Here is a 19,994-nt window from a genome sequence, read left to right on the forward strand (position 1 = left end):
CTGTGACCACTGGTTGGCCAGAGTCCATTGAGGTGTCCTGAGGTGGAGTCGTGCCAGGGGAAGCACATGCACCGTCGAGGCCATGTGGCCCAGGAGGACCATCATTTGTCTGGCAGAAATGGAGTGATGAAGGAGCACCTGACGACACAGGCGGAGCAGAGTTCGCTGACGATCGGAGGGGAGAAACGCCCTCATTAGGGTGGTGTCGAGAACGGCTCCGATGAACTGAAGTCGCTGTGTGGGAAGCAGATGTGACTTGGGGTAGTTGATCTCGAACCCCAGAAGATGGAGGAGAGAGATGGTATGATGAGTGGCTTGTAGCACAAGTGGAGACGTAGGTGCTTTCACCAACCAATCGTCCAAGTAGGGAAACACCTGGAGGTTGTGAGACCGGAGGAAGGCCGCCGCCACAATCAGGCATTTGGTGAACACTCTGGGTGATGAGGCCAGGCCAAAAGGTAGCACCTTGTACTGATAATGGCGATGGTGCACCTGGAATCGTAGGTAGCGACGTGAGGACGGATTGATTGGGATGTGAGTGTAGGCCTCCTTGAGGTCCAGGGAACATAGCCAGTCGTTCCGAGAGAGATGAGGATACAGTGTGGCAAGGGAGAGCATTCTGAACTTCTCCTTGACGAGACACTTGTTTAGGTCCCGGAGGTCGAGAATGGGACGCAGGTCTCCTGTCTTTTTTGGAACTAGAAAGTAACGGGAGTAGAATCCCCGGCCCCTTTGTTCCAGAGGTACTTCTTCGATGGCATTGAGAAGAAGGAGGGATTGGACCTCCCTCAGGAGGAGGGGGGTTTGAGCTGAAAGAGAAGCAGACTCTACGGGAGGATTGTCTGGTGGAAGAGTCTGGAAGTTGAGAGAGTAGCCGTGGCGGATGATGTTTAGGACCCACTGGTCCGATGTGATGACCTCCCAACGGCTGACGAAGATGCGGAGCCTGCCTCCGATTGGCTGAGGAAGAGGCAATGAGGGTGGAAGACTGGCTAAGCCCTGGAGAGAGGAGTCAAAAGGGCTGAGAGGGTTTGGCAGGAGGAAGAGCCTTGGCCGGTTGGTTAGACTGGGCCCGAGCCTGGGCGTGCTGGTGTTGGCGGGCCCGCCTAGGTTGTTGTGGAGGTGGATTGAGCGGCCTAGCGGAGAACCTGCGCTGGTATGAGGTCTGTGGCCTGTAAGGACGAGCAGGTGGAGCCTTTTTCTTAGGTTTAATAAGAGTGTCCCATCTGGTTTCGTGGGCAGAGAGTTTTTGCGTGGTGGTATCCAGGGACTCTCCGAACAATTCATCACCAAGGCATGGGGCGTTGGCTAATCGGTCTTGATGGTTTACATCCAGATCAGAGACCCTGAGCCAGGCCAGACGGCGCATAGCCACAGCGATGGCCGATGCACGGGAGGTGAGCTCAAAAGAGTCATAGATAGAGCGCACCATAAATTTTCTCAGTTGAAGCAGGCTGGAGACATGCTGTTGGAAAAGTGGAACTTTATGCTCTGGCATGTACTTTTGCATGGCGGAGAGTTGCATTACCAGATGTTTGAGGTAGAAAGAAAAATGGAACGAGTAGTTATTCGCCCTGTTGGCAAGCATGGCATTCTGATAGAGCCGCTTGCCAAACTTGTCCATAGTTTTGCCCTCTCTGCCAGGAGGGGTGGAGGCATAAACACTGGAGCCCTGAGTCTTTTTTAAAGTGGACTCCACCAGGAGAGACTCATGAGGGAGTTGGGGTTTATCAAATCCTGGGATTGGTATAACCCTATAGAGGCTGTCTAATTTACGGGGGGCCCCAGGCACAGTTAGCGGATTCTCCCAATTTTTATAAAAAGTTTCCCGTAAGATATCATGCACGGGCAACTTTAGGAACTCTTTGGGAGGTTGATCGAAATCTAATGCCTCCAGGAAAGCCTGTGACTTCTTAGAGTCAGATTCTAGTGGCAAAGACAAAGCACCCGACAACTCCCTGAGAAATTTTGAGAAGGAAGATTGTTCAGGTTTAGATGCGGTATCGGGTGCCGAAGGCTCCTCGTCCGACGACGATGCATCCTCCTCGGTACCGGTAGGGGATTGTTCCCATAGGTCCGGGTCTCTGACATCGGTATGTGCGTGTCGAGAGACTGGAGTGGAAGGCTCGGCATGGTGAGTTTTAGACAAAGATTTGCCTGAGCGTACCGAGACGTTACCGGGTGATGCAGACCTGTGTCTGTCTCGGTCCCGGGAAGTACGGTGCCGGTCAGAGTCGTGGGGAGACCGGTGTCCTGCTCGGTCCCGAGGAGGATCGGTCGTCGTCAAGGCCATAGTCTCGGCATGGGAATGGAGATGCGGTGCCGAGAGAATTGGCATGGAGGAGTCCATAGGTACCGATGGAGTGGATACCGGTTGGACGGTGTGGGACTCGGGCCGGTCTGGTACCGAGAGCAGCGGTGCCAAGATAGAGGGTAAGAGCTGCTTAAGTTGCTTGTGGAGTTGGTCCTGCAACTGGTTCTGGAGGATGGCCGCAATGCGGTCATCCAGGGGAGGCACCGGAACCACTTTTTTCTTCTTTGGTTCCATGGGTGCCGCTCTACACTCCGGCGATGAGGGGGCCGATGACGAGGCACTCACCGAAATCGGAGTGGAGCGTTTTTTGGCTCGGCGTGGAGCCGAAAGGACTGGCGTCGTCCCCGAGGTGGGAGGGCGCTCAAGGGTGGAAGGCTTCTTAGCCGGCTTACCTGGCGCCGGAGGCGCCGATGTCGACTCAGGCGGTGTCGAAGTGGTCGGTGTCGATTTCGACGGTGCCGCAGATGAAGAGGTCGAATCCATAATCGGGCCGGTGCCGAACAGTAGATTTTGTTGGATTTGACGATTCTTTAAAGTGCGTTTTTTAAGAGTGGCACAGCGGGTGCAGGAATCCGCCCGATGTTCCGGTCCCAAGCACTGTAAGCACCAGTTGTGTGGATCAGTGAGGGAGATCGGGCGTGCACACCGCTGGCACTTCTTAAAACCGGGCTGCGGGGGCATGAATGGGAACACGGCCTCCGCAAAATCAAACCCCGAGGCCTGGATCGTGCCAACAGGCCCCGCCGGGGCAGAAACGAAAAATAAAGCAAAAAGAATGAAAATTTTTTTTTTTTTTTTTTTTTGAAATGAAAGAAAAAAGCACCCGAAGGTGAAAAAAACCGAAAAAAGAACGCGAGCGGGAAGGCAAAAGGAGGATTTCAACGACGTTGAAAAACACACGTCTTCTTCGCTCCGCGGAAACGAAGAAACTGGGGACCACGCACTCCTCCGTCGGGCGGGAAGGCACTCGCGCACGCGCGGTGCGGCCAACTAGAACTTTCTAGTAAAAAGGTCCGTACCGTGGGCTCCGTCGGTGACGTCACCCATGCGTAAAGAATATGCTGCCTGCTTGTCCTGGGATAAAGCCTGTTAGGACTTTTACTGAGAAGTGGAGATCTGCTCCTGCAGCGTAGTCACACTATCATCAGCCTAGGAGATATTTATTTCCCTAGGGATTTTCATCCCAACCGCAACCCTCCCTTCCTCCTAGGAGAGAGGGGTGGGACTATGACACACATAAAAGCAGAGCTCTGAATCACAGTAGGGGACAGACAGAAGCAGGAGAAGCAAGGCAGAGGCACCAGCAGCAGTGCAACCAGAAAGGGAAGGGGAGGAGTCTCTCTCCTCAACCTCACAGAGTGAGGATGTAGAAATGACTGAGGACTTCTCTAACCAGAGACCCACTTCTGAGAGCTGGGTAGGAGAAGAGGCAATGGAAGTTTTTGACTTGCCTTCAGATGCCAGCTGGAATCAGAATATAATGGAGGTTAGTTCCTAAGCTAAAGGGAAGAAAAGAACTTGTCTGAGTAAACTATGCTTGTGTGCTGGCTCTCTGCAAGCAGAGACCAGGTGACTCTAATGGAGGAGAGAAGGAAAAAGCCTCTCCGTTTTCTCCGTGATTGTTCTGATGCTTTGTTTGCTGAGAAGCTGTAAATTTAAACCTGTGAAATTTCTATGATAAAGCCTCTGCAGCAATAGTAACTTATCTAAAGCACTCTGCTGTGCTACGTCTACAGAAAAGCTCAACTGTTGCTGATAAGCCCTGTTAACCACCGGAGCTTTGAATGGAGCAAGGGCTGAGAGCTGGACACTATACCTCACATGTTAAGCTGGGGACTTGTGGCTTTATCTCCAACTAGTCTTATAGCCCATTACATTAACGGGTGCTAGAATATATGTGTGTATGTCTGTCTTTATTTCTTTTTCTCTCTCTCTCCTTAGCCGCTTTCTGTATTTCTGCCTTTCTGTCTTTTTTTTTTTCTTTGGCTGTCCACCACCACCCCTTGCCTGCTCCCCCTATCCATTCTCCCTTCCTTTTACCTCCCCTGTATCCACCATCACCCCTTCACTGCTCCCCTTATCCAGCAGCAACCCTTCTCCCTTTGTTTTACCTCCCGCTGTCCAGCAGTAGGCCTCCCTTCCTTTTTCTTCCCCCCCTGTCCATGAGCACCTCTTCCCTTGTCCATCAACCCCTCTTTCCTGCTCCCCATCCAGCAGTATGCCTCCCTTCCTTTTTCTGCCCCCCCCCCCGGTCCATCAGCACCTCTTCCCCTGTCCATCAGCACCCCTTACCTCCTTTAGCATCTGCCCTCACCAGCGCCTCTCTGTCAAGCCTTATCAGAAGGGGGAAGGGGCATGGCGCAGGGGCTCTGCAACCTGGTAGAGCATTTAGCAGCGACAGGAGGCCCCTGTTCCAGCAGGCAGTCCCCACAGGTGACAGCTCCTCATTCATTGTCTCTCCCTTCCCTCCCATATCCTCTCTGCTAGAATCAGGCTCCTCTGGCTACGGGTTTGCCGTTTTTAAAGCTATCCTGCACCCTGTAGGGGGGGGGGGGGGTAATTGCATTTCGGGCTGAGCTGCACCCGTGCCTTCTTTGAGCTGTTCATATCGCTGTCTGTGCCTTTGCTTTTATTTTTGGGGTACTGGGCAGTTTCACCCTGAGCGCAGTGGTGGCCACTGTGGCTGGCAATCGGGGCAGTGAGTATGCAGCTCAGGAGACCGAGAAGGCGTTAGCATCTGCCCTCAGCCGACTCCACCGACATCCGCCTCAAGCCGCCGCGGCCTACAGGCACCGACAGCCTCTGTGGCCTGCCCCACACCCTCCTCGCCATCGCACGCCTTTCCCCCCCACCCATCTCGGGAAGCTTTGTGCGTTTCCGCCGCAGCTTCGGCAGCCCGTCTGTACGCACACATCTGCAGGAGGAGGAGGAGGCTAGGGATGGCGGGGAGGCCAAGGTTGCGCGGAGCAGCAACGGCAGCAGCTCGGCCTTGCAGCCAGCGCTAGAGCCAGGGTCGGGCATGGACCTTGCGCCGCCCGGGCCGGCTCCTCACTTCGCTCGTGGAGGCGATCGGCGGCTGGCTGTGGTCCCTGGCCCGCTTTCAAAGTTCATTTTTTAGTTCAAAGCCAACGCTGCAGCTCCTCTCTCGATTCCCGCCTGGTGCGGTTCGAGAGGAGCTGCGGCGGCAGCTTGAGCTAAAAAATGAACTTTGTCAGGTAATTGCAAGTGTTGAAGCCCGCTGCGAGAGAGAGATAGATGGTGGTAAGCGCGCATGCACACTCTTGTGGCCACATCCCGACAGATCAGGACTCAGGGAACACGGGATAAGAGTGGGCATGCGCGCTTAGCATTTTATTATTATAGATGTTTTGCTATGGTGTTTGCCTTCCATGTTTTGCAATTTTCTGTTCCTGTATGGTTATTTTGCATGGTTATTTCTACTTACCTGAATCCTGGTGAAGAGGACTGTCTTTAACCAGAGAAAGTCCAGGGGAATTATAGTGCATGCCATACTTGAACTTTGGACATTTCTGACAGCTGTGTGAATCATCTTTATTTTTGCCTGATTTATGAATTACATGATTGTGGCTGATGGTGCTCAGACCACTTACCAAATAAAGCCTAGAGTTGAAGACAAAACACAAATTTTCAGCTTTCACAGATAGTACATGGTCTGTTTCAGTTGAAAACAAAACCATGGCCATAGCCTTTTAGCCAAAACTGAAACCAGATATGCACTGAAATTCAGTTGGCCTCTAGGTTTGTATATTAATACTTTCCAAATATTTGAATGTCTGTATCATATCTGTATATCTGTATATCTCTTCTTTCCTCCAGAGTAAACATCTTCAGGTCCTCAAGTATTTCCTCATACATCTTGTGGTGCAGACCCATACCATTTTTAGTGCTTTTCTCTGAATTGCTTCAAGTCTTTAGGTCCTTGGCAAAATATAGCCTTCAAAATTAAACATAATAATCCAAGTAGGACCTCACCAACAACTTCAATAAGGGCATCACCAACTCCTTTCTTCTGCTGGTTATACCTCCTCTCTATGCAGCCTAGCATCATTCTGGCCATGGCCACCACCTTGTCATATTGTTTCATCACTTTGAGATCCTCAGACACCATCACCCCAAGGTACCTCTCCTAAGTTGTGTTCATCAAATCTTTCGCCTCCTATCTTCTACATCTCCTTTGGATTTCTGCACTACTTCGCATTAAATTTTAACTAGCAGACCTTAGACCATTCTTTTAATTTTGGAGATCTCAACAACTTTGAGTTTGTGATTTTTCAGTTGCATCAAATACTGATGCCATGTCAAGCATGTTTTTTGTTTATCTCCAAATGTGTGTAAGAAATCAAAGACCGACAGCATTTTCTCAGTGCTGTATCCTCTCCAAAACCTAAGAAACCCTTCTCCTTGAACCTCCAAACTCTAAGAACTGCCAAAGTACATATTTTTTTCAAACACTTACCATTTCAGGAAATTTGAAAACTAATGAAATTTACTGGTAGAGACAAATCCAGCCACCCCTTTAATAAAGGGAAAAATGTTTAACCTTGTCTCCCAGACAGAAAGCAAAAGCATGAGCAGGGTTTCTTTAGAGACTCACCTGTGCCTTCAACCCAATCTTTTCCAGCTTGTGACCCTTAACGAAGCCATTCATTCCATTATCAACCAAAAAGAGGCTGGTCCCATGAGCTATGGAGCTTGCATCCCGGTTTGTCACAGCCACAACAATCACCACATCACACATCCAGCCATTGGTGATGAACATCTATGAAGAGAATGCAGAAAGAGTCGATATATTGCAAAAAAGACAAAAAAGCAGAGACACTTTATAAGAAAAGGCAATACTGCAAGTCAAGCTCTACTCACTGAAGCATTTGTACATGCCAATTGCTACATTCAACTTCTATGATCACTTAATTTACACGGAGGTCAAAAATATGGCCACCCAGAACTACAGACCCATTAGGCTCACACAAATGTTTTTCAATGTTCAAGGCAAATGCTGCGTTGAGGATCTTTTAATAAAGATTAGTACATGATATTTACCACAGGAGCTATTTTGCTTCTATGGGCCCTGCTGCAAATAACATGCCTTAATCTTTAGGTCTTTTTTTAAAAAATACCTTTAAGTTTGCAATATTTTTTGATCTGGATAAGAGGAATGAATACCAAGAACTTTTCCTTCAGAGGATTTACTTTCCTTGGACACAAATTTACAATACTTTTGTATAGTCAAGTGATGAAGGTATGTTTTCCGAAACACAGACCATGTTGGGTCCCCTGGTTTTAACGTGTTGTTTTTAACCACTTTTGAGTTCAATTTGTTTATTTAAGTAATAAAGAAAAGGAAAAAATTACATCATACAACAAAAACAGTGTACAAAAATTGGCATTAGACAATATAGCATTGCAGAAAACAGAACATCCAAATGTACAGTAATAAGGTAATGTAAAATCATTGAATTAAAGAGATTGTAAGTATTCGTCAATGGGTATCCAAATATCACGGGTTTTGATACAATAAACTTAGCCTACATCATTGTACGGGTTTCTGCAGTTTTCCTTTGTTTTGCTTTCGTATCCTTCACTGCAGAATCAGTTGGTTCTTCTCCCTTGTTTTCTCTCTACTTCTATTTAGGTGCCACAGTAACATAGAATGAGAGCCTATTCTATAGAGATACTTGGGTGCCCAAATGTCCTTATTGAATATTAGTGTACATTTAGAAGACACCATTTATATCTACCATAGGTCCTCTCAAGGAGCATCACTCTCTGTACCCTCATCAAAAAAAAATTGTACAATCTGATACCTGCCAGCGAGTCTTCTCAGGAGCAGCTCCACGCTCAAATTTATTCCCAGAGGGGCTACATCTAACTCCAGACTACCTCTTCTTCAGGAAGCAGGTGAAAGCTTGGCTCTTCACCCAAACTTTTAATACATAGGGTGATTGACTATATACTCATTCTGCACCAGGCCTAGCTTGCTACACTGTAACTAAATCAGTTCCTTATACCTTATAATCAGTTCCTTATAATCAACTTTGCTGAGTTAAGCCTCCCATTTGTTTATCCCAACAGACACTGTATCATCTATCTTGTCCCCATCTAATATCTGCACCTGGCCCTCGACTATAGGATAAACTGTATTATGGAAAGAGATTGAAATTATGTTCTTACCTTGATAATATATTTTTCAGTAGATAAGTGTGTCATTCTGGACAAGTGGATTATCTCCCCAGGGCTGCGAGCCATATGCAGAAAGAATCCACGATGGATTTTTTTCTGCACCTCTCCTACTTCACCGGGAGCTCTAGTGCCACCTGCAGTTAGTACCCAAGTCTGCAAGGGCTCCATCAAAATTTATGTGAAGTAAGAGACAATAGAAAGCTTTCCAAAACCAATAAACTGTTCTGCTCGAACATAATAACACTTGAACAATCAATGAACAGCTAACAGCCAACAGAAGCATCAAAGGAGCTCAGGTAGTACTCCTGTAGCCGCTAAAACATATTATACAGCATTCTTCAGGGCCCAAGTGGCATCCAAGACACATAGTTGGAGAAGAATAAACACAATGAGACAATAGGCAGGTGCAGGAAAGATAGGGTAGGGGTCTAAAATGACACACCCATCTACTGGAAAAGATATCATCAAGATAAGAAAATAATATATTTTTCTAGTCCAATAGGTGTGTCAATCTGGAGAAGCGCGACATACAAAAGAAATCCCAGAAATCTAGGATGGGCTGACAGTGCCTGCTCGTAACACTGAGTAGCCAAAGGCAGAGACCTCTCTTGCTGCAACATCCACCCTGTAAAACTTGGCAAAGGAATGAAGAGTGGACCAAATTGCAGCTCTACAAATGTCCGCTCAAGTGACTGCCCTAGCCTCTGCCATGCCCAAGATACACTTCTTGTCAAATGCACCTTAACAGAAACAAGGGACTGTTTCCCACAGATAAGGTAGGTTATCGAAATGGCCTTACGGATCCATCTGGAAATCGAGGCCTTGGAAGCGAAAGCAATGTTACTTACCGTAACAGTTGTTATCCAGGGACAGCAGGCAGCTATTCTCACTAGTGGGTGATGTCATCCGAAAGAGCCCCGATACGGACGTCTCACAAGCATATTTTGCTTGAAGAAACTCAGAAGTTTCGAGATGCCCGCACCGCGCATGCGCCAGTGCCTTCCCGCCCGATGCTCCGGGCGTGTCTCCTCAGTTCAGGTAGCTAGCAGAGAAGCCAACCCAGGGGAGGTGGGTGGGACGTGAGAATAGCTGCCTGCTGTCCCTGGATAACAACTGTTACGGTAAGTAACATTGCTTTATCCCAGGACAAGCAGGCAGGTATTCTCACTAGTGGGTGACCTCCAAGCTAACCTCAATGGGATGGTGGGAGAGTTGGCAACTTAGGAGAATAAATTTTGTAACACTGTTTGGCCAAACTGTCCATCCCGTCTGGAGAAAGTATCCAGACAATAATGAGAGGTGAATGTATGAACCGAGGACCAAGTGGCAGCCTTACAAATCTCCTCAATTGGTGTCGATCTGAGGAAGGCTACAGAGGCTGCCATTGCTCTGACCTTATGGGCTGTGACCTTACAGGGAAGGGGTAATCCAGCCTGGGCATAGCAGAAAGAGATACAAGCCGCCATCCAGATGGAGATGGTACGCTTCGATACAGGTCGTCCCAACTTGTTTGGATCAAAGGAGACGAAAAGTTGAGGAGCAGTTCTGTGTGGTTTGGTGCGATCCAGGTAGAAAGCCAAAGCACGTTTACAGTCCAGAGTATGAAGAGCTGATTCTCCAGGATGAGAATGAGGCTTTGGAAAAAACACTGGAAGTACAATAGATTGGTTGAGATGAAATTCAGAGACCACCTTAGGCAGGAATTTCGGATGAGTGCGAAGGACCACCTTGTCATGATGGAATACTGTGAAAGGTGGATAAGAACATAAGAACATAAGCAGTGCCTCCGCCGGGTCAGACCACAGGTCCATCCTGCCCAGCAGTCCGCTCCCGCGGCGGCCCAAACAGGTCACGACCTGTCTAAATCACCAGAAGGGGCCCCCATGCCGCCTTGGTTTCCCTTCCTAGCCCTCCGGTCTTGCACATGCACGACCTGGGTTTCTATACTTATTTTCTGGTTAGCTTTCTCAATATCCCATGATCCCTTTATCCTTCAGGAATCCGTCCAGTCTCTGTTTGAATCCTTGTACCGTACTCTGCCTGATCACTTCCTCCGGTAGCGCATTCCAAGTGTCCACGACCCTTTGGGTGAAGAAAAACTTTCTTGCATTCATTTTGAACCTATCTCCCTTCAGTTTCTCCGAATGCCCTCTCGTACCTGTTGTCCCCTTCAGCCTGAAGAATCTGTCCCTATCCACCCTCTCTATGCCCCTCATGATTTTGAAGGTCTCTATCATGTCACCCCTGAGCCTCCTCTTTTCCAGAGAGAAGAGCCCCAGCCTATCCAACCTCTCGGCGTATGGGCAGTGTTCCAGCCCTTTTACCAGTTTCGTTGCTCTCCTTTGGACTCTCTCAAGTATCGCCATGTCCTTCTTGAGGTGTGGCGACCAATACTGAACGCAGTATTCCAGATGTGGACGCACCATCGCTCGATACAATGGCATGATGACTTCCCGCGTCCTGGTTGTTATGCCCCTCTTTATGATGCCCAGCATCCTGTTGGCTTTTTTCGAGGCTGCTGCGCACTGTGCAGATGGCTTCAGTGATGCATCCACCAGCACACCCAAGTCTCTCTCAAGTCTGCTGTCTCCCATCAATGCCCCCCCCAATTTGTAGTTGAACAACGGGTTCTTTTTCCCTATATGCATGACCTTGCATTTTTCCACGTTAAAGCGCATTTGCCATTTGTTTGCCCAGTCTTCCAGCTTGTCCAGGTCCCTTTGCAGGTCCTCACACTCCTCCCTGGAGCTAACTCTTCCGCACAGTGGATCCGCCACTAAGGCCTGAAGCTCACTGACCCTGCGAGCAGACGTGAGGGCCACTAGAAAAACCACTTTCCAAGTGAGAAACTTTAGCGGAGCCTTGCTGAGAGGCTCAAAAGGAGGTTTCATAAGCTGTGAAAGGACAACATTGAGATCCCAAACCACTGGAGGAGGTTTGAGAGGAGGATTGACATGGAAAAGTCCTTTCATAAATCTGGAAACCACAGGATGAGCAGAGAGAGGTTTCCCTTGTAGAGGCTGATGGAAAGCCGCAATAGCACTCAGGTGGACTCGTATAGATGTCGACTTGAGACCAGACTGAGACAGGTGTAGAAGATAGTCCAATACAGAGGACAGGGAGGCTCGTTGAGGCTCCTTAGAATTGGAAACATACCAGGAAGAAAATCTAGTCCATTTTTGGGAGTAGCATTGCCGAGTAGCAGGCTTCCTGGAAGCCTCCAAGACATCCCTCACCACCTGTGAAAACTGGTGAGGAGTTACGTTGAGAGTAACCAAGCTGTCAGGTGGAGAGACTGCAGGTTGGGATGAAGCAGTGATCCTTGATGTTGAGAAAGTAGTGAAGGAAACACTGGAAGAAGGACCGGCTCCCTGCTGCTGAGTTGACGTAGAAGGGAGAACCAAGGTTGTCTGGGCCACCGAGGAGCTATCAGAATCATGGTGGCATGGTCGGACTTCAGCTTGACCAGAGTCTTTTGAATGAGAGGAAATGGAGGAAACGCATACAGAAAGCGATTCCCCCAATCCAGCAGAAAGGCATCTGCCTCGAGGCGATGAGGAGTGTAGATCCTGGAGCAAAACTGAGGCAGTTTGAAGTTGTGGGGAGCCGCAAAGAGGTCTATCTGAGGCGTCCCCCACTGTGCAAAGATCTGATGAAGGGGGTGGAATGGAGAGTCCATTCGTGAGGCTGGAGTAGACGACTCAAGTTGTCTGCCAAGACATTGTCCTTCCCCTGAATGTAGACAGCTTTGAGGAAGGCGTTGTGGCGAACCGCCCAATCCCAGACCCTGAGAGCTTCCTGGCAGAGGGAGGCCGAGCCCGTGCCCCCCTGCTTGTTGACATAATACATGGCGACCTGGTTGTCTGTTCGAATGAGGACCACCATGTCATGCAGCAGATGTTGAAAAGCTTGAAGAGCATAGAAGATGGCTCTGAGCTCCAGAAGATTGATTTGATGGAGTCGGTCCGCACTGGTCCAGAATCCCTGAGTGCGAAGCCCATCCAGATGAGCCCCCCAAGCATAGGTCGAGGAATCGGTTGTGAGAACCTTCTGGTGGGGAGGAGTGTGAAACAGCAAACCTCTGGATAGATTAGAAGAGGTCATCCACCAAAGTAGAGACTGCCGAAGAGCAGGAGTGACCATGATGTGTCGAGTCAACGGGTCCGACACCTGAGTCCATTGAGAAGCCAGGGTCCACTGAGGAATTCTGAGATGGAGTCTGGCAAAAGGCGTCACATGAACTGTAGAGGCCATGTGGCCCAGGAGGACCATCATGTGTCTCGCTGAGATAGACTGGCGAGAAGACACCGACTGGCAGAGATGAAGAAGAGCATCCATGCGCTGAGGAGGAAGGAATGCTCGGAGTCGAATGGTATCCAGGACCGCCCCGATGAAGGGGAGAGACTGGGTGGGCTGTAGATGAGATTTGGGGAAGTTGATCTCGAAGCCCAAACTCTTCAGGAAGCAAATCGTGGCCAGGGTCGCCAAAATGACCTCTGGGGCTGAGGGGGCTTTGATGAGCCAGTCGTCGAGGTAGGGAAAAACCTGAAGACCCCTGTTCCGGAGTGCAGCGGCCACGACCACCAGACACTTCGTGAAGACTCTGGGAGACGAGGACAGGCCGAATGGAAACATAGAAACATAGAAATAGACGGCAGATAAGGGCCCACGGCCCATCTAGTCTGCCCACCTTAATGTCCCTCCCCTACCTTTGCCCTGTGAATAGATCCCATGTGCCGATCCCATTTGGCCTTAAAATCAGGCACGCTGCTGGCCTCAATCACCTGTAGTGGAAGACTATTCCAGCGATCAACCACTCTTTCAGTGAAAAAGAATTTCCTGGTGTCACCTCGTAGTTTCCCGCCCCTGATTTTCAACGGATGCCCTCTTGTTGTCGTGGGACCCTTGAAAAAGAAGATATCTTCCTCCGCCTCGATGCGGCCCGTAATATACTTGAACGTCTCAATCATGTCCCCCCTCTCTCTGCGCTCCTCGAGCGAGTATAGCTGTAATTTGTCAAGCCGTTTTTCGTATGGTAGATCCTTGAGTCCTGAGACCATCCGGGTGGCCATTCTTTGCACCGACTCCAGTCTCAGCACATCCTTGCGATAATGCGGCCTCCAGAATTGCACACAGTATTCCAGGTGGGGCCTCACCATGGATCTATACAATGGCATAATGACTTCCGCCTTACGACTGACAAAACCCCTTCGTATGCAGCCCATGATTTGTCTTGCCTTGCACGAAGCCTGCTCCACTTGATTGTCAGACTTCATGTCCTCACTGATGATTACCCCCAAGTCTCGTTCTGCTACTGCAGATGTAGATGTCCCACCCGAAATCTGAGGAACTGGCGGGAGGCTGGATGAATGGGAATGTGAGTATAGGCCTCCTTGAGATCCAGAGAGCATAACCAGTCGTTCTGCTCGAGGAGGGGGTAGAGAGAAGCAAGGGTCAGCATGCGAAACCTCTCCTTGACCAAGAATTTGTTGAGGACCCGAAGGTCCAGGATGGGTCGCAGGTCGCCCGTCTTCTTCGGGACAAGGAAGTACCGGGAGTAGAACCCCCGGTTGTGTTGGTCCACAGGGACCGGCTCGACGGCCCGAAGCCGGAGCAGAGCCTGAGTTTCCTGAAGGAGAAGGGCGGTCTGAGTCAAGTTGGAAGGATACTCTCTTGGAGGGTGGTCCGGAGGTACCCAATGGAATTGAAGAGAGTACCCCTCCCTGATGATAGTAAGGACCCAGAGGTCGGTGGTGACAGCCTCCCATCGATGATAAAAGTGATGGAGGCGCCCTCCGATGGGAAAAATAGGAGGAGGCAGAACGAGGTTGGTTATGCTCTCTAAGAGACAGTCAAAAAGGCTGAGGAGCCTTGGGGACAGTAGATGGCTGAGGCTTTTGCTGAGCTTTCGGAGGAGGCTGCCGCTTCGATGGTTGCCTCGCAGGTGGAGCTTGCCTCGGTTGATAACGCCGTTGATAAATCAAGGGCGGTCGAGAGGGTCGAGACTGCTGAGGCTTAGGCTTCGGCCGAAGAATGGACTGAAAGGACTTTTCATGATCAGACAATTTCTTCGTGACTGTCTCGATGGATTCGTCAAAAAGATCCGCCCCAGCACACGGAACGTTTGCCAGTCGGTCCTCAAGATTCGGGTCCATGTCAATGGTACGTAGCCAGGCCAAACGGCGCATCGCCACAGAGCAGGCAGCAGCCCAGGCCGAGAGCTCGAAGGCATCATAGGAAGATTGCATCAACTGAAGACGAAGCTGGGACAGCGAAGCAACTACCTCCTCGAACTCAAAACGAGCCTGGGACTCGATGTAGGGCGTAAACTTCCGAAGCACAGGAAGAAAAAATTCCAAATAAGTAGCAAAGTGGAAATTATAATTCAGAACTCGGGACGCCATCATAGAATTCTAATAGATGCGTCGTCCAAACTTATCCATGGTTCGGCCCTCACGGCCCGGAGGCAATGAAGCATATCCCTGGGCCGGATGAGACCAGGAGGGACTGATGTGAAAGCTGAGGACCCTCGAAGCCTTTATGATGCACCGTGCGGTACCGAGCATCCAATTTTCCAGGGACTGCAGGGATAGAGTAAGGAGACTCAAAACATCTCATGAAGGTCTGGTCAAGGAGCCTATGCAGAGGCAGGCGCAGGGACTTGGCTGGGGGATGAGGCAAGTGCATGGTATCGAGGTACTCCTTGGAGTATCGAGAACCAGAATCGAGGGTAATGTCCAGATCATCCGCCATTTGTCTCAGAAAAGAGGAAAAAGACAGTTGGTCCGCCAGCGCCGGTCTTCGAGAAGGAATGGAAGAAGTCGAGGCCTCGGGCTCTACAGAGGCCTGCGAACAACAGAGTGAGTGAAAAACCTCGGGGTCCTCGAACTCCGGTCCCGGAGGAGGAGACCCAGCCGAAGCAGAGTACCCCATACGAGGCAATTTCTTTTGAGGAGAGACGGTCGAGTGCTGAGAGGAATGCCTCGAAGAGTGCCTGGATCGATGCCCCTCTCGATGCCTGGAGGGGGATCGAGACCGTCAGTGAGTATACTGGTCCCCAGAAGCCTCTAAAGAGCAGATAGGGCTCGAAGCCGTAGATCAGAGAGGCGGAAGATTCGACGCCTCCCGAGACGCCGCCCAGGCTTGATAGGGTGTTCGGAAGAACTCGTCATGTTTCCTGCTATGCCCAGGACTGGGAGGCCCCGAGGGTGGATGCCACACCGTGTCATGGGGAGGGGTAATAGGCTCCAAGGGAGGCAAGTCACTAAGGGAGGCCTGCCTCGAGGGAATAGGCTCCAAGGGAGGCATGTCACTAAAGGAGGCCTTCCTCGAGGGGCCGGCCACCGACCGTTGCTCCTCCTCGCCGAGCAACGAGGTCGTGCGGCGCAGAGGAGGAGGAGGGGGGGCGGCCCGCCCCTCGGAATCGGAACTGGGAGGTCACCCTGGATCATGGCAATCAGCCGGGGTCCCATGGTGGTCATGAGTTCCACAAACTGAGCCTCCAAGATGGACCGCAACAAAGCCGATATGGAGGGATCCGCACCAAAAGGGGGCCCTTCCGCACAGTCTCCGCGCTCTTTCGGTGCCGAGTGCTTTTGCTTGCCAGCCTTCGGCACTTTGAGCACCACCGGTGGAACTGTAGGGGTCGGTACCTGTTCCGAGGAGACGGAGGGAGGCACCGGCGCCGAAGCCGAAACCGGTGTAAACGAAGCCGGTTTCTGAAGGCCCGAAGCCGCAGGGGAGGCAGAGGGCTACGCAGACGGAGTCGAAGCACCAGTCGATGTCGAAGCCGAAGGATCCAACGCAGCTTCCATCTTGAACATCGACTCCCACAAAAAGCAACGGCGCTTAAACGCCCGCGCTGTGAGAGTGGAGCAAGGCCGGCACGATTTCGGAAAGTGGTCCGGACCCAGACACTGCAGGCAGCGTCGATGCGGGTCCGTGAGCGAAATCGCGCGCTGGCACTTGCTACACTTTTTAAAACCGGTGATCGACCGGGACATAGGCCGGAAAAGCTCCGCCGCAAGGTCGAAGGCGCGGGGCCCAAGCCACGCGGCCGACCCGGTGTCGGAAGGAAAAATTTTTTTTTTTTTTTTTTAAAGAAACAAACGCACGGCAAGAACAAAAGAACTCAAACCGAGGCGATGCAGAAGGCAAAAAAACGGGTTCAATTGGCGCAGAATTGAAGTAAACTTCTCAGCTCCGCGGAAGAAAAAGAACTGAGGAGACACGCCCAGAGCATCGGGCGGGAAGGCACTGGCGCATGCGCGGTGCGGGCATCTCGAAACTTCTGAGTTTCTTCAAGCAAAATATGCTTGTGAGACGTCCGTATCGGGGCTCTGTCGGATGACATCACCCACTAGTGAGAATACCTGCCTGCTTGTCCTGGGATAATGCACCTTACTTAGTCGAATGAGACAGTACAAACAGATGGTCAAAGTCTAAACTCGTTGGTGACCTCCAGATAATGAAGAAGAACTCTTCTCACGTCCAACTTCTTCAAAATGTGGTCCTGTTTCTTAGAACCTGTGGACTAGAATACAGGTAAGCAGACTTCCTGATTAACTTGAAATGCCAAAACCATCTTCAGCAGAAAAGAAGGAACAGTGCTTAGGGAGACTCCAGTCTCCAAGATTTTAAGGAAAGGCTCTCTACAAGAAAGAGCCTGGAGCTCCGAGACTCGTCTCACTGAGGTCACAGCTACCAGAAAAACCGCCTCTATTGTCAAGTTGAAGAGGGATGCTTCTTCTAGCAGCTCGAAAGGAGCTTTGGGTAAGACCTTGCAGAATCACATTAAGGTCCAATGAAGGAAATGGTGGTTTGATTGGTGGACTGATGTGGAGAGCACCCTTAAGAAATCTGGTGATGTCTGGATGAGACACCGGTGTAGGTTTGCTGTCCCAAGCCCTGCTACTTGGATCTGAAGGGAACCCACTGTGAGGCCCTTGTCAAGGCCGGCTTGAAGAAAAACTACCACCACCAAAACTGGAGCTGAAATGGCTCCTACTGTTCTTGGGCACAACAATGCTGGAAAATATTTCATGCTTTAGCATAGACAGATACAGTGGTCGACTTCTTAGACCTGAGAAGTGTAGCAGTGACCACATCGGAATATCCTTTGCACTCTAACACTTTGTATTCAAAGAGCAAAGCGATCCAGATCCTCCATGCATACTGGACACTATGAATGGAGGTCTGGATGTACCTGCAACCTGTTTGAAGCTGCATCAGATCTGTGTTCCATGGCCTTTGAGGACAATCTGGAGCCACCAGAATGACCCTTCCTTGATGAGCTGCAATCGGTTGAAAGATACGGCCTATCATGGGCCAGGGAGGAAAGATGACCAACAGGAGGTCCTGAGACCATGGCTACACTAAAGCGTCTAGACCAGGGGTGGGCAACTACGGTGCTTGAGGGCTGGAATCCAGTCAGGTCTCACGAGACTACAGCGGGAACTCACAGCAGCCATTTTTGTTGACGGCTCTGCACAGGGCAGGAGCGTAGGAAGAGCGCTCCTGCCCCGCTTCACCACTAGACCACCAGGTAAGGTGTGGAGAGGTCCGGAAGGCAGGAGGGAGGTGGAGGGTGGGTCAGAGTCGGCCCTAAAAGTTATTCGCATTTTTTCAATATTCGCAGGGCGGCTCTAATCCCTGTGAATATTGAGGAGGGGGAATATATTCTGCAATTTCACCAGAGCCAACCGAATAGCATGCCGTTCTAGTCTGTTAATCAACCAATTCTACGGCACACCGTCAAAAGGACGCCGGACATCGGCACGCCAATAATCACGGCCCAACATTTGTGCAGACAAATGCGTGCTGCCGCTCTAACTGCTCTGAGGCCTTCCAGTTTGCACTGTGGGGGGGGATCCCCTCACTACATTTACAACTTCTCGCCCTCCCATTCCCCCCTCCTCGTCCCCCCACACCTCCCCTCAGAGCGGAAGAGTGGGTTTCAGGAGGAGAGCGGGACTTAAGTGTAGTGGGGGGGTTCCCCCCCCCACACACACACACACCCTTAGAGTGCAAAGGGGGAAGGCCTGAGATCGGTCAGAGTGTGGTACGCATTTGTCCTGCACGCAAAATTGTCAGGGCGTGATTGTCGGCGCGCCGATGTTCTGCACGCTTTTGACAGGTTAACAATTCTACTACCTAGGAGACTGACATTTATTGTTACGACCACCCAGGAAGCAATCTAAAGAGGTATGCCCTTGGAGAAGGACTGAGGACGGAGCCACCAATCCATGCTGGCTCGAGCCTCTAGTGTCCAGGGTATACACTTCTGTAACACAGCCATCTGTGGAGATCAGCATGAGCGTAACAAGTACTGGAGAGGACGCATGTGGGCTTTTGCCCAAGGCACCACATCTATTGTGGCTACCATGGACCCCAGGACTTGAAGATAGTCCCACGCCGACAGAGCTGACTTGTCAAAGAGGCAAGAAATCTGACAGCACAGCTTCTGTCTCCATGCCTCTGGTAGATAGACTTGGACAGCAGCCATATCAAATAAGGCTACCAAGTACTCCAGGGATTCAGTCAGTGTCAAATTGCTCTTTCGGTAATTTACTATACAACCTCCAGAACTCGGATCACCTGATCCACTGTGCGTCGACCCTCAGACAACATGGGGGCTCTGATCAGCCATTCATCCACGTAGGGATGAACTTGCAGTAGCAGGAGGGAGTGGGTATCTCTCCTGCCAATATACGGTGTGTGTGTTGGGGGGGGTCCCTCTGCCGCAGCCAGCTCAGCTGATCGCAGCAGGTGTATTTTTCCCGAGATCAACTGAACTAGCAGGACTCTCCAAAGCAAAGCTTCGGGGAGTCCTGCCAGCTCCGCTGATCGGAGATTCCCTTGCCGCGGTCAGCTCAGCCAGCCATGTCTACTTTTAACATTTGCAAAAAAAAAAAGGGGGTATTATGGATAATTAAAAAATTTTTGAAAAAGATCTTTCTACACACTAGTGTCACAATTTATAAATGACTCAATGTAATATGTAATTTATTCTGTTTTCATACCACAGGAAACAACAAATCTCAAAAACAAGGAAAAAGCTAAAGCTAAAAAATATATCTGTATCTATAGAAGGAACAGCAACACTTATCTCAATGGCCATTTGCCAATGCCAACGTTGGTTAGTATTTCAATACCCGACGCTCTACTTCATCCAGAGCATTTCCGCTACAAGCCAGACTTCATCAGGGGATAATATAGCTGTTGCTGAACTTCATGTTTTAACTTTCAGCGCGCTACTGCTGCAATGGTTTCAAACATTGAGATACATGTTGCTGTTCCTTCTATCGATCTATAGATACAGCTTTAGCTTTTTCTTGTTCCTTGTTTTTGAGAATCAGCTTTAAAATTTAATAAAGTTAAATAGCATGGATGTGTAAAAATCCCCAGGTGAAAAAAGCTATGGTTTCTAGCCAAGGTCCCTATATCTTTGAACGCAGGGTAGGCTCTTTGTGAAAAAGCA

At 50.1% G+C, this 19,994-nt stretch overlaps 1 protein-coding gene across 5 annotated transcripts in view; it reads right to left on the reverse strand.

The window, feature by feature from the left end:
* Nucleotides 1–19,994, reverse strand: part of ACADL (acyl-CoA dehydrogenase long chain) — a 104,875-nt gene that overhangs the window by 52,812 nt on the left and 32,069 nt on the right. For all 5 annotated transcript variants that reach the window (XM_033944256.1, XM_033944257.1, XM_033944253.1 and 2 more), the window contains exon 6: nucleotides 6,930–7,094. In XM_033944256.1, the coding sequence (XP_033800147.1) occupies nucleotides 6,930–7,094 (165 nt within the window). The remainder of the gene's footprint in view (nucleotides 1–6,929; nucleotides 7,095–19,994) is intronic.

The sequence above is a fragment of the Geotrypetes seraphini genome, chromosome 5 (genome assembly GCF_902459505.1).
Source record: "Geotrypetes seraphini chromosome 5, aGeoSer1.1, whole genome shotgun sequence".
Lineage (NCBI taxonomy): Eukaryota > Metazoa > Chordata > Amphibia > Gymnophiona > Dermophiidae > Geotrypetes > Geotrypetes seraphini.